Source organism: Lygodium microphyllum, chromosome 17 (assembly GCF_053477565.2).
Source record: "Lygodium microphyllum isolate KBCC chromosome 17, Lygodium_microphyllum_v1.1.10, whole genome shotgun sequence".
NCBI lineage: Eukaryota > Viridiplantae > Streptophyta > Polypodiopsida > Schizaeales > Lygodiaceae > Lygodium > Lygodium microphyllum.
The window spans coordinates 19,945,568-19,960,903 of NC_141151.1; the positions used below are offsets into that span (position 1 = coordinate 19,945,568).

General features: G+C 44.5%; 1 protein-coding gene across 2 annotated transcripts in view; it reads right to left on the bottom strand.

The window, feature by feature from the left end:
* Positions 1 to 3,799: 3,799 nt before the first annotated feature.
* LOC148021651 (uncharacterized) overlaps positions 3,800 to 15,336 on the bottom strand; it is a 32,218-nt gene continuing 20,681 nt past the window's right edge. For both annotated transcript variants that reach the window (XM_087697122.1, XM_087697123.1), the window contains one exon: positions 3,800 to 4,440. In XM_087697122.1, coding sequence (XP_087553248.1) covers positions 4,339 to 4,440 — 102 coding nt within the window. In that variant the 3' untranslated portion in view covers positions 3,800 to 4,338. The remainder of the gene's footprint in view (positions 4,441 to 15,336) is intronic.

Consider the following 15,336-nt stretch of genomic DNA (forward strand, 5'->3'; position numbering starts at 1 on the left):
CTCTATGGCCTTAAGCAGGCACCTAATAAATGGTACCATGAGTTTCATTCTTTCATGCATCTGTGTCTTTACACAAAGAAGGCTCGTGATAGCGGCCTTACTATCTTGGTACTTTATGTCGATGATATGTTGATTGCTGAGAGAACTCGTGATGAGCTAGATGCTTTGAAGACTCGGCTCAAGAAGAGCTTTGAGACGAAGGACATGGAATAGTCCTCACATATTCTTGGTATATTCATCATGTGCAATCACTCTAAGGGGTTCCTTTAACTATCACAGCAGGCATACAGATAGAATGTACTTAAGCAATTTTATATGCCGCATGTTAAGTCTTTTGGCTATCCTTTACTTTCCCATGTGAAGGTTAATTAAGCAAATTACCCCCAATTAGATGAGCAGAAGGCCGAGATGGCCGAAATCCCTTATACATATATCATGGGGCAGTTTGGTGTATACCATGATAGCCACTCACCTTGATATAGCATTTATAGTGGGAGTTGTGGCACGCTATATTGCTACACTTGGACAACGACATGAGAACTCCATGAAGAGTATCATGAAAGGCACTGTAGATATATGAGCATTTGCTATGGTGGCCAAGATACTACAGTCGTGAGCTATATTGACTCCGACTATGTAGGACATGCAAATAGTAGAAAATCCACCTTTGGATATATCTTTACTTTTACTAGAGAAGCGCTTTCTTGGATATCGTGGGTGGATAAATCCACTTTGGGTATCTCTTCACTTTTACTAGAGATTCTCTTTCTTAGATATCCAAGGTCTAGAAATGCATGGCCTTGTCCACTATTAAGGCAAGGTATATTGTAGCCACTAATGAGGCTTGCAAGAAGGCCATATGTTTAGGCCGTTTGGTGGCAGACCTTGGTATTATTGTTACTCCTACATTACATTCGGATTCTATGATTATTATTCAATTGGCTAAGAATTGATCTTCCATCTAAAGATGAAGCACATTGAGGTGTGCTATTACTTTATTAGGGAGGTGATAAAGGATAAGTCTATTAAGCTTGTTAAGATCTCGACTGATGAGAATCCTGTGAATCTACTCACTAAAAGTCTCTCAGTGGAATGTTTTACCTTTCTTAGGAAGATGATAGGTATAGGATGAGATGACATCTATTTCTTATCATGTTGCACTTAATGTATAGTTGTACTTTGTCGGCTTTTTCTTGTTCTCTCCTCACTAGAGATACATTCACCTTTAAGTGGAAGGTTGTTGGGAGTAAAGGGGCATGTGCCTACACTGCCTTGTATTTACTTCACATGTACACTATTACAGGTGGTAGGCATCCATCATTGTCACTTTATTCTTCACACACTTGTACACTATTACAAGTGGTAGGCATCCATCACTGTCACTTGTATTTACTTCACACACTTGTACACTATTACAGGTGGTAGGCATCCATCACTGTCACTTGTATTTACTTCACACACCATGATCACACACTTGTACACTATTACAGGTGGTAGGCATCCATCATTGTCACTTTATTCTTTATTCTTTTAGTGATGATTGTTGATGAATAAGGGAAGGCCGATTAAACATTGTAGCTGTTGGAGTTTCCACATCTGTGTGTATATCTCTCTCTTGCTCTCATTGCTCCATCCTCCATAGCTCGCATCTCTCTTGCTTCTAGTTGCATGTGCTTTCACTCGTGCTTACTTCTTCCTTTACAAAGCCGCTCTATGAAGGGAAGAAACTAATTGCGGTTGAGGGCCTCCAAATATTTTTTAAAAAGTTGGTGGTCTAATAAAATAGATAGACCGAACAAAGAAAACTTTAAGATGCTCAAGAAAAAACAAAGTAAAGAACTTATCCCTCTCCTTAAAAAAGAGGATAGGATCTTGGTCCCCCAATCATAGGAAGAGAACCTTGCAATTGTCCATGAACTTTGGGTATCCTCAAAGTTCAAAACACCCAAAGTAGCATGAACCTTGCAATCATCAATATACTCTCTCTAGTAAATGAACTTGTAGGTAAGTGGGTACTGAGAAGTATGGCCCATCCCCAAGAGGATTGGGTGACTCTCTTCTCTCTCTCTTTATCCAAGTTCAAAGCCTCATCTTGCCCTAGGCTTCACAATGTCCCCCATCACATGGTGATCTTTTCATACTTTAAATTTTCTCCTTGAGGCACCACTCTATTGGTCAAGTAGTTATGGAATGCATGGGTAAGATTCAAACCCCTCCTACGACTACAACCCAGACCTAAAACAAAGTGTTGGTCTACTAATGACTCCTCCTTAAGGATCAATCAAACTATTCTTCCTAGCCCAACAAACTCTTGCTCCATATGGATTATTCTGACTATTGTTCCCAACCCCTCAGACTACCTAAAGCAAGTAGCTTGACTCAACCAAAAAGGCATCCAAGTGTGGAAGGACCTTTGGGATTTCTCCTCTAAAAAGTGGCCAGACAACAGAACACTATAGCAAATGTACATGCCTAACAAGGTGGATATCTAACTCATTATGAAAAGAATAGCGAGGTAGAATGATTATAATCCATTGTTCATTCGTCATGATGTTAAGTTTAATGGTAATTCTTTTTGTTACAAGATGCATGCTCAACCCTTTCTTATGCACAACTTCCACCCTTCAAATGCTCAAGTGATTCATAAACTCAATAGATGGTGGGAAATTTCATGGTCGGAGTCTTAGTGGAAGTCTAGGTTTAATCGAATTTGGTCATTGAGACGATACAACCTAAAATCTCAATCCTTTTGTGGCTCATTCTCCACAAAAGTGTGTGGACCCAAGAAAAAGTGAGGAGTATTGGGGTGGACACAATAATGTGTTTACATTGCGGCAAGGAAGTCAAAAGTCTCCCTCATCTTTTTCTCAGTTGCTCTACCAATAAGAATCTTTTGCAGTGGCTATACAAAGCTATCAAACACCTTCTCCCCTATCAATTCAATGGGAAAGAGCTCCTATTGGGAAGAAGCCAATGTGTTACCATCTCTACAGTTACTCTCGGAAGTACTACATCATGCTAAAATGATTGCAAATATGAAAGGTAAAATGGAAATCACTTGCTCACTGGTGGGAAGCCATAACAAGGAGCAAAAGGAAGCATTACTCCATCAAAAAGTTTGTGAAATGTTTGTTGTCCTCTCCCAAATGAAAAATGTGGTCTAATTGCTAGAGAACTTGGAGATTGATCAAAGAAAGGAAAAGGAAGGAAGAAGAAGAAGTTCCAGTTGAAATAAGGAAAATGGTGGCACATCATGAAAGGAGCCTACAACTAGCACACTGTGACGCCTACTCAGCTTCAGCCTTCTAGAAAGGGGACTTAACCTCTTCTAACATGGCTTGATCTTGGTTGTACTAGCTCCAACATATCTAATACTTGCCCAATTGTAATAAATGTTTGGAAGCCTTGTTGGTTGTCCTTCATGTCCAAGATCTCTCAAGTCCCCATGCCCTCTCCAATGGATGGGCCTCTTTATCTTACATATGGACAATGCCCCTTTTTTATGTCATTGTGTTTTCCTTTTAAAACAATTTAAGCGCAATTACATAGAAAAGTGTTTCCAAAACTTCCCCCCTTTGTAAAAGATAATATAGGGTTATCCTTAGAAACCAAGGGTCCCTTGTATTTTGCAAATTAATAACATAATGTCTACTAGTTTTAAAAAGTTGAGAGGTATCATGGTTTATATGACAATGTCTTCTTGTTTGAAAAAGTTGAGAGAGAGAGAGAGAGAGAGGTATCATGGTTTATATGACAATGTCTTCTTGTTTCTATGACAACAAATATATTTTAAACGGCATAGTATTGAACCTACCAAGGAGAAGGGCCAAAATCTGCAATTACATTGTTCTTCCGAATAGCCACAAAAGACGTGGGATTCAAACCAAACCCAAATATTGGAGGAGGTTAGTTCCAAATGATCTTACAAAACCACAATAAGTGAGGTGCTCTCTTGCTGAGCACCAAGGCCCCTTTCTTGATGTCCATGTCCATTAATTCAAGGTGGAGGAAGAGGAGCAGATCCAGGCTATACATTTCAATCTTTCATTGACAATGGTTTCAAAAAAATGTGTGTGCGTGAGTGAGTAGATACAGATATGCGCTAAGACAGGCATATGATGTTAACGTTTTGAACATGGAAGACAGCTTGGAGATCATGATATTGTGTACAAAGACGTCATACATGACAGAACCCAATCACCAGGCACTAGCCTTCAAAGACATCAAAACAGGAGCAAGTCTGCATCTTGGATTAGACGCATGATACAAATAGCTTCTAGGACTTCCAGAAGGGAGAGACCTCGCAATAATGGCAGCGCAGTACATGAACGGCGACTGCTATAGTGGTGACTTTCTGGAACTAGGCTTTCTCATGGACATAACCCTTTGTGCCCTTGTGCCTGTGGTTTGTCCAGCAAACGGACTTGATCTTCTTCTATCCTGCATTGTAAAAGGATGCCATGTACGATCCGTTAGCAGCATTATAAAAAGCAGTAAATTAAACAAACTTGATCTTTTTCTGTCCTGCATTGTATGCAAAAGGAAAAAGGTTGCTTGTAGGATCCGTCAGCAGCATTGTAAAAAGTTCGGAAAATATGTTTTGTGGAGTAAATTTCCTGTTTCAGGTAGTGGAGGCATTTGGAAATTGGAAATTTAAATCTGTGTTTTTTTCATAGCTTCGAGAAATTACAAGTAAATGTATGGAATTTTTAAGGCGGCCCTTTTTCCTTCTATCATAATTCTGAGAAGGCTTTTTCTAAACTTGAGGAGGCTCTAGGATAAATCAATCCCTCCTTTTCTCGATCTTCAGATAGTGTCACACCTAAAGTCTTGAATGGAATTTCAAAGTATCTATAGCCGTATTTTTAGTAACGAAACAAGAAAACATGTCACACCATGTTCAATTTACTCCCAAAACTCCCACAGACTCTAGTCTAAGAAAGGCATAAAACAACCCCCATACCTTGATTGACATTTAAATTATGTGCATTCCAACTGCGAGGTATTTTGGAGGCATAAATTATAAATATTAGCAATATTTTATATCCAAAATGTGGCCATTCTTTTTGGAGCACTTAAAAAAAAACAAACAATAAGCAAATTTGTAAATGTATTTTACAACATCACCATGTCTAAGCACGCATATCAAGCTTAGCAAAAGGCCTTAGGGTGATGTCACACATACTGCCTATTATACTTTGTGGATGTTAGCAAGTACATGGAATGGCATGTGGCACCTTGTTTAAGTCGCATACTTGCCATAAAAGTGGCTTAACTTCACTTATTAGAGATTGTAACCAGCCTAAGGCTCGGTTCACAAACGTCCAGACGGGGGATGCATCCAGGGGCGTACAATTGACGTGCCACAGGTTGACTCATTGAGAAAGTGTCCGCATGAAGATAAAATAACCAACTCAACGAATGACCATACCACCCAACAAATGACCGAGTGAGCATATGGCTGCAAGCAGAATTTGAACCACATTGAAGTTTGTAAAGCTGGCAGTCTTTTAAATAATCTTGTCCGTTACGTCTGAAAACACCTGCACTTAGAAATCTTTGGTATTACCCATCCGTCCGGATGGCTGTGAATCAACCCTAATCTCTCCTTAAAAAGAAGTACCTTTCTAAAAGTTGGGTTGCACCCAAGGTTAGCAAGGGGAGTCAAAAACCACTGGTCGCACCAGGGAGCCATAGGCTGAGTGGGATAGCCTCACTCCACAATCACCCTAAAAGCCCTCACACATAAGGTACTACATTCATGAAAAGGTCACCATAGTGGATACTTTGTTTATGTGGCAAACAATTTCCAAGAAAAGGTGTGTTCTCATCAGAAGCTGGATTGCTAAGCGAGCAGGATTGACCATGTGGAGGTTTTTCATTCATAGTTTCAAATAACCATGTTCAAATAGATATTTTGAGATAACCTAGAAAGACCAGTTCTTCATGAGGATTGCTGTGAGTAGGTAAATACCAAAATGATCCTTTAAACTGATTTGATCCTCTGTGGTTTGTCATCTGCGTGGTCTGCGATAGCACCATTTTAGAGGGTGGTACTGCGATGCTGGCAGGGGGAAGCATCCTGGTGGTTCCTGTCGAGGAGGCTGCGTCCCGGAAGCATATTGTTGGTCCCATATAGCCCTATCGATATATTTCCTTTCCTAATTTCACACAAAGGGCTGGTCATCTATGCCTGCTCGCATGGGGCAACCTAGCTCTAAACTACCAAATGTGGTGGATAACTACAGCGCTCACTATGTTCCAAGCCTGGATCAATTGGTCGTCCATATTCGAGTATTCTTTGAACAGGATCAGTCTCTAATTTGTCTGCTCATTGAAGGCCACATTCTTAATGCTTTTTAACCCTAGCAGCTAAGTTGCGAAGAAACGGTGTTTCAGACACCTGAAACCGAGATGTTTCAGAAACTAGGAAATGTGTTTGGGGCTCACTGGTAGGTTTCTAAACTACCAGCAGGTGTGGTAGATTACTATAGTGCTCACGATCTTCCAAGCCTTGACTGATTGTTCATCCATACTCGTGGGTTCTCCGAACAGGGTCAGTCTCTAATCTATCCGTTCATTCTCAAGCCTTTACTGGTTCTTCTTCCGTACTCGAGGGCAGGATCAATCTCTAATTTGTCCCTTCATTGAAGGCCGCATTCCGTATCCTTTCTGACCCTAGTGGCGCCATAGTTGCCAAGAAATGGAGTTTTTTTTTTTTGTTTTGACGCGAAAAGATAATGATATTTCTGATAAAGGCTTTTGCATCATATCAAAGGTCACAGAGATCTATCAACCTTTCCTATTACCCTTAAATTTCCTTTCCACCTCCTAAAACCAAGAGTTCTTATATACAATATCCAACCAGCTAAATGCGACCCCTGGTGTCCTCAAAGACCAGCCAAATTCGCGCTTCCCACAAAAGGTTAAAACCTGACATCTTAGGTGGTGGAAGCCCGCAAAAAGGTTAAAATCTGACATCTTAGGTGGTGTAAGACTTTGCTACTTTTGTTGTCAACATGAGAACCACGGAGCCCCAAGACATATATGTTGATCAACTGTTCTTCATTGCCGTTGACATTGAAATGTTTAAGGGCTTCCATCCAAACCATCTCTGAAATGCCAGAAAATTTTCAAAAACTATGAAGAAACGTGTTTCAAGACCACTTGTAGGTTTCTAAACGACCAAATGTGGTGGATTACTATAGCTCTCACTATCAAGCCTCGACTGATCGTTCATCCATACTCGAGGATTCCCCAAATAAGATTAGTCTCTGATTATTGTTCATTGAAATCCGCACTATTAATACTTTTCGATTGTAGCCTATAGTTGCCAAGAAAATCTTCAAGACTCACATTCTCCAAGAAATAGTTTTTGATCATCCAAACAAAAAAGCCTATAGTTTCCATTTTTGACATACATAATGTCTCAGTTTAGGTTTTTGTTGCTTTGAGGGGAGGCTCTAATCGTTACCCACCCATGTTTCCGATTATTGGCTAACATGCAATCTATTTTAGTTTTCACCTTATTGTTTAGGAGAGGAGGCCTTGAACTTTACTCACCCATGTTTTCAATTATGGCCACTAAGCAATGTGTCTTACGTATTAGCTTTCATTTCTTGTCTTCAAATTCTATATTTACTGCATGTGTTTCCATGCCATTTTCTCTTCATTAAAGCCATCTATAGTGAGAGGATGCATTGGGTCACACAAAGAACATATAACTATGAAGGTAGTATTAACATTTAACTCTTGCTAAAAATCAATAGCAAATGTAATGTGTATGTTTGGCAATTTAAGCATTTGATTATGTAATTGCTATTGTAATAGCTTCTACCGCAATTGGACAAAGGCCAAAATTGCATTTTGTGACTCCTACACATGATTCTATTTTTCTATTTTCAAAACTCCTAGTAACTATATCCTAGCCCAAAGAACTTTAGCTTTCTTCTTGTCCTAAATGAGGTGAGTAACTCTCTTTATTCCTTTTGCATACAATATAGATAGGCGAGACTACAATAGCCTTGGATAACTTAGCCTTACCAAAAATCAATAGCGAGTGTAATGTGTATGTTTTGCAATGTCACCACTTGATCATGTAAAGGCTAAGTAGTAGCCTATACTATGGGTAGGCGAAACTTTGTTTTGTGACTCTTGCAATGTCACCACTTGATCATGTAAAGGCTAAGTAGTAGCCTATACTATGGGTAGGCGAAACTTTGTTTTGTGACTCTTGCAATGTCACCACTTGATCATGTAAAGGCTAAGTAGTAGCCTATACTATGGGTAGGCGAAACTTTGTTTTGTGACTCTTGAATGCATTCTTGTTTTACCATTTTCAAACTCCTAGTAACTATACCCTAGCTCAAAGAACTTTAGCTTCCTTGCGATCCTAGAAAAGGTGAGTAACTAACTTTTCATTTATTTTGTATAAGAGCTAGATGGGGGGGTTGTAGTAGCTTGGTAGTAGGGAAACTTCTAGTTGAGGATGGGGTAGCACTTAATGTCTTCTTCACTTACTCTCTCTCTCTCCCTCTCTCTCTCTCTCTCTCCAATGAAAAGTGTTTGTTGGGTGGTGGAGCTCACAAATAAGGCCAACATCTAAGGGAGATGGAACTACATTGCAAAAAGACAGAGAGAACACAATGCTAAAGCTGAATGAAAAATGATTAAATGATTGATAAAGACATATGAAAGTACAAAGCCTAGGGCCTCAATATCTAGGCCTAGGTATGCACCTACACATTTTCCCCTTATTTAATGCAAGTGGTGTAAAAGGTATTCACACCTTTATGTACAAGAGTGTGTGTTGGGTGGTGGAGCTCACAAAGAAGACCAATGTCTAAGACAGATGGCACTCCATGGTGGAGAGAGACAGAGAACTCTTGCAAGGACACAAAGGTAAAGTTGAATGAAAATTTATTGAATGATCGATGAGGTATGAAAGTACAAAGCTTAGGGCCGCAACATATAAACCTACATATGCACCTAAACATTTAACCCTTATTTGATGCTAGGTGGTGTAAAGGGCATTCAAATCTAAACACATTCTTACACACAATAACGTGTGTTCACACACAAAGGTGAATAATAACTAATAAAAAACCCCTTTGGATAATGAGTGACTAAACCATTACACAAAACGTAAAGACAGAAAGCATGAGAAGGTGATATCTCAAAAGAGGCAACATCCAATCCCATAAAAAAGATTTTGGAGAGGAGATATATAAGATAGGAAGATACTTATAATTGAAGTTAGGATATGGTGTATTCTACTAACAAGCTCAAGGACCTGTGACGGACTATGGTTCAGAGGTATGTGTACATGGCTCAAAGGTTGATCAAAAGCCAATGTGGTCTAAAGGCACTATGCAAGTGGCCAAGGGCATGGTGTAGAGGTACATGTGCATGGCTCAAAGACTAATGAAAAGCCAATGTGCGCAAAGGCACGATGCACATGATCAAAAGCCCTAAATTAAAGTATAGCTCTTAGGCTTAACACAAAGGCCATGGAAATTGGTTACAAATTCCCCCCAAGAAAGATAGCTCCTTCAAGAATCAAAAAAGAGAAAGAAAATTAAAAGAAGTACATCTCTTTATAGATTAAAATCCAAGCACACAAACCCCATATAATTATTTAATATGTGATGAAAAGGTCTTAGCACATATGTCACATGGCCAATATCTAATTCTAATCACATTTTATAAAGATTTATATTTTGTTAAAGTTTTTTATTTTTTTTATTTTTCAATTTGTAACATTTTCAACAAAATTAAAATCTCTCCTCAATATCATTGTCGAGGACAATGTGGTTGATATCAATCACTTGCAACAATGTCGCTAAGCACTTCACGCTTGCAACTCATTTTTACATGTGTTGTTGGAACCTTCAATTTGATGGCAAAGCCTTTGACACTAGACCATGCACTAGACTCATAAGGAGGTTGCAAAATGTTGGAGTGTCAGAGGAGCTGCGATGGCAGGTAAATGTTTTGTAGGAGTTTGTGACAAGTAGAATGCACACACCCAAGAGGCTTGTCAAACACAGTGATCAACAATATTGGGGTGAAAACAAGGGTGCCTAATATCATCCACTTGGTTTCGCACCTACATTCGTGAAGTGGAAAACTACATAGACATACTAGGTGGCTCTGGTAGCAAGCCTTGTTGGGATTCTCATGCCTATTGTATTGTATGCACATGACATGATTCTTACAGTGATCAATAGTATTGAGGTGAAAACAAGGGTGCCCACTGTTCAAAGACACTTCTTCCCTATATCCACCTCAGTTAGGATTTCGCACTGCAGCCCCAAAAATGGTAGGTGCCCTCATTTTGGGCACTTTATCAATGGGTGCCCACTCAATGGTGCGCCACCCTAGACACTTAAGGCCTATAAATAGGCAACCTCTCCACTCATTTACACACCACCACCCAGATTCTTCGCGATGCTTCTTCCGTCGTCAAACACCCTTCCCTCCTCTCTCCAGCCCTTCCACTGCCCTCACACCCCTTCTAGCAAACATTATAGTTCATGGTTCCCGGCTATCTTCCACCATCTTCTCCCCTTGCTTCAAGCGCCCTATTCCCAAAGCATCACACCTTGCGTTTGGAGCATCTTCCACTTGGTGTCACCATTTCTCTCCTGGGCATCAACACCCTTTTCCTTCAAGCTCTACCTTCACCTACGTTTTTCAGTTTGGAGGCTTCCCCATTGTTTTGCATCATCTCCTCCTACTTGGCATCAACATCTGCTGCCTTGGCACACTCTTCTTTCATCTGGTGTCATTTTGGCAGCCCTTCTACCTTGCTTTTGCAGCTCCCAGAATTTGGTGTCAACACACAAGCATCTAGCATCAGTTCCTGCCTAGTGGTTTGCTACCTTGTGGCCTCTAGCATTTGCGTTTGCAGCCTTGGCCCACTCTTGGCTTCAAAGGACTGTACTGCACTCCTTTGTTAGTTGGTGATCATCTTCTTTCTCCTTGACCGCATCAAAGGACTGCAGTTCGCTCCGTTGACAGCCGTCCTTCACATTTCAATGATTATTTTTAGTGCCCACTACTCGGAGGATTGCATTTTGCTCCCTTCACTCTGCAAATTCCCTACAGGTGCTACCACCTGATTCAGACAAGACAGTGCAGTCAGCTTCCAAGCTTCGGATCTACTGCAAAGAGTGTGGACAATGACTTAATCCCACTCCCTACCATCACGTGCACTGCTGCTCTGCCCCCGCCATCGTACCAGCTCTCCCCCCCTGCTGCTCATGGCGCACTGTTTCCTCTGCCTTCTTCCCCGCCTTCTGCTCCGCCTACTCCCCCACCTATTCCCCCCTATGGAGCGCTGCTCCCTAGCGCATCCCTCCCCAGCGCTGCCTCCGCCTCACCCACGCCCGCCTGCTGTTCCACCCCCCGCCAGCTCTCCCCCGCCTGAACCCGTCCCATTTCTCCCACCTAATGGCCTGATCCCCTGCCTCTCCGCCCTGACCCCCCACCTCCTCCGCCCTGATCCCCTGCCTCTTCCATCCTACGGCCCCATCCAGCGAGACCAACACCCGCGTTGTGCCCATTGTGAGCCGGCCTACAACGGTGTCCAACACCTCCCCCACCGTCGGAAAAGCATTCTCCCCCTCCTCACCATCGCCCCCCCCCCCCCCCCCCCCAATAGCACGGCAACGTGATTGGTAGGTTCTCAGCAAGGACACGCAATGGAAACCTCTGCTCAGACTTCGGTGCATTCTGCGAGTGCCCCCCCAGTCAAACACCTTGCACGTCGTCCTCTTTGAGGAATAGCACTTAGCCATCCATGCCACAAAGCTAGAGCTAAAAGAAATAGCAATCTTTGGTCACGTAGTAGGACACTCCCCATCTAAGGCCCTAGCTTCGGGATTGGCTTCACTCCACGCTGCGCATCGACCTAGCGTAGATCGTGGAGGCAGTTCTAATGGGTCAAGGGATCTTCATGGTACGACTCACCTCGGCAAACACAGCCTGCGGCTAGCTCACCCTATGCTTCCACAAAGGGGGTCGTCTACATGGTTCCCTAGTACAGTGGTTTCATAGTGGAGGCATTCGCACTCCACAACAGTTTCCTTAGACACCCGGTCACCCTACTCTTCCCCGAACTGGTGATAGAGTATTGCCAGTTAGTGGAAGACATTCGACAGCTCTTCGAAACTGTCCTTCCCGCCTCTTTTGTGGACACAGTGACAGCCGCAAGAGTCCCAAAGGTACGGTTGGCAGTGAAAGAGACAAAGAATATACCACAATTTCTAGAGATCAAGGCAAGCGGACACTCCTTCAAGTAGCACGTTATTGTGACTGGGCACCAGGGCAGTGCCTGCCTTGCCATGACTTTGGGCATCAGGCAACAAAAGTGCACGCGCTTCGGAGCCAAGGCGGCTTCGCCGACAAGCCCACAAGTAGACACGGACAGCTTTCCACGGTTCCAAAGACGACAAAGAGGGAGGCAACAAGGGAGCCGCAGTCAACCCCTCAGACACAACCACGGCAGCAGGGAGCACGAGGGCAAGCGTCGCTCCCTCGACAAAGCACCATGCGGCCGTCTCACCCGGCTAGACCACAGGCCTACACATCCACCCCCCACAGAGGCGTCACAGGCCACCTCACCCGAGGGCCCACATTCCCCACCTTTCCCCCCCTTCTCCCCACGGTCTCCCCCCCAACCCTAGCCCACAACCCCCCCCTCCAGAGCTACCGGTGCCCCCTCACACCCGCCTTGTGCCTCAAACCGCCTCACCATCCCTCAATCCTCCCCACCATCACCCTCGCCGACTAGCCCCCCTGATCCCCACCCAGAGTACAGGTGACCCCCACCACCCATCCCTCCCCCCCTCCCCCCCCCACAGGAGGTGAGAAGCCCCATACGCCGACATCCTCCACTCATTGGCAATCTAGCCCCCCCCCCCCCCCCCCACAGCCACCAATTCACATCCGTCCATGCCGCCCATCACACTTTCCCGAGACAAGTGCAGCTGCTACCACAGGAGTTTTTTCGCAGTGGGCCGTGGTCTTACCTGAGAGTTGCGGAGCACGGAGAGTTCCCACTACCCTTGGAAGTGGGAATCTTCGTGATACACAAGTCAAGGAGCAGCAAGGTCCATCTACTAGCACCACCGGATGGACCAAACTACGCTTTCTTCCTTCAGACTTCTCGCAGAGGAGACTGGACAATGACACAGATAGAAAGTGGCAGACCACATCTCCCAATGGATGGGAAAAGAACTGGCACTTTTCTCCTAGCAGTGGCCAGGTTGCATGATGGACATTAACTAGTGGGCTGGGGCCGAGGTCCCACATTTGAGCATTATCTTTCGAGCCCCTCCGCAGTGGCGAGCTCCGATAGATATAATCGAGTGGCCCCTGGCACATGCGGCCCATTTCTACCAGTGTACAGAGTCTCACCTCTCAGCTTGGCTGATAGATGCCTTGGTGGTACCACCAGGCGCATCCATCACCCCCATGGTCCGCCCCGAGGGCTACCATGGGGGAATGGAGTTCACCGTCCAGGCCGGCAACGAAGCATATCCACATGCCTCATAGCTCCTCTTCTTCCTTAGCAACTTCCACACCGAACAGATGCTTGTTCGGTCAGCCACAGGTTTTCCTATGAGTTTACATCTTGCATCCTAGAATGTTAACAGCCTCTACTATAGTGGAGCATATGGTTCCAGGAAGTTGATTGTTCGGCAAGAGCTACAGCTTGCCCTTGCCGAACGGATCGACATCTTCCTTTTACAAGAGCACAAGCTCACTCCCGTCTAGGCCTAGCGGGTAGGGAAGGTACTCCCGGGCAGTTCACACACTTACTGGGAGCACGCCATCGGTACCCATGGCAGGAGTGGAGACGTATGCACCTCTATTGACCCGAGCCTCACCGCTTATGTATGAGACCACGGAACGATTGTTGCAGGGAGGGTTCTATGGATTAGATTGGATATTGGGAACTCGTGCCTTGGAGTCCTCAATGTCTATGTCCCTACTAAGGTTAGGGCACGCAGCACGTTTTGGGTGGAGATTGCAACAAGACTCCCAAAGGTGGACTCCTAGATTCTTGGAGGAGACTTCAACAACCTAGAGGCCTTATAGGACCAGTAGAGTAGAGGCAGAAACTACCAAGGCATGGATGGGGAGGAGCAGAAGGCATGGGAGGTCTTCCTACTAGCAATAGGAGCACGCAATGCTTGGAGAGACCCAACTTTCCACGGGAGGAAGAGGTCACTGGACTTCTCTTGGGGATACAAGCGGCTAGGCGGAGTCTTGCTGGAGCAGTTGGATAGGTTCTATGTGGGATAGTGGGGATGCTCTCACGGAGGCCAGGTAGGGCAGTTGGCTGGCACCACTTTGTCCTCGATCACTGCCCGGTTCTCCTGACACTTGATCCCCCAGCATCTTTACTAGACACACGATCCTGTCGAATCCATGACTCGATCTACAGAAGGGAGAAGGTGAAGAGATAGATTGAGCAGATTTGGACTAGGAAGTGGGGCAGAAGGGACCGGATCGTAGAGAAGGTTGCAAAGGTCCTAGCCGAGTCAAGCAATATCTGCTAGGAGGCAACCCTACAGGCCAGGCAGCAAAGCTGGGAGGAGGAGAGAGCACTCCGACGAGACTTAGCAACCACGCAGAGATTACTACAGGAGGCACTAGGGAATCCCATCCTCCACGCACAGGAGATGCGCGCATGAGCAGCCATCGCTGGCCTAGAGGATAGGCGCTCGGAGTTCTCATTTCCCACCTCAGCAACCTTCTGGGCGCGGAAGGGGGACACGATGTGCAGGGAGTTTTTCCAGGTGCATCAGCCCCACACCTTAGGAGAGCAAATACACAGCCTTCAAGATTAGTATGAAAGGATTTACTCTAGCCCAGAGAGGTGATGGAGATTGCCATCGACTACTACAGACGCCTTTTCAGCAGGAGACAGCCTCAGCTAGAGGACAACGATGTAGATAGCATGTCTGGGATCACACCGCGTCCCTCGTCACAGAGGAGATGGGACACTCCCTCCTAGACCCCTTCACAAAGAAGGAACTAGAGGAGGCTTTCCATACACAGGATGGGCAGAAATGCCCGGGAAAGGATGGCCTCTCTAAGGCCTTGTTCACTACCTATTGGGAGGCGGTGAAGGACCCCTTACTGCTGACCTTCCAAGAGATTTTCAGCTCAGGACGGATGCCAAGGAGTCTATTGGCAGGTCTTATCAGTCTCCTCCCCGAAGGGGGAGTCCGGTTGGAGCTATCCCACTGGAGACCGATCACCCTGTTGTCAATGGCCTATAAGGCACTGGCAAAGATGATTGGTAGGCAACTCCGCTCTGTG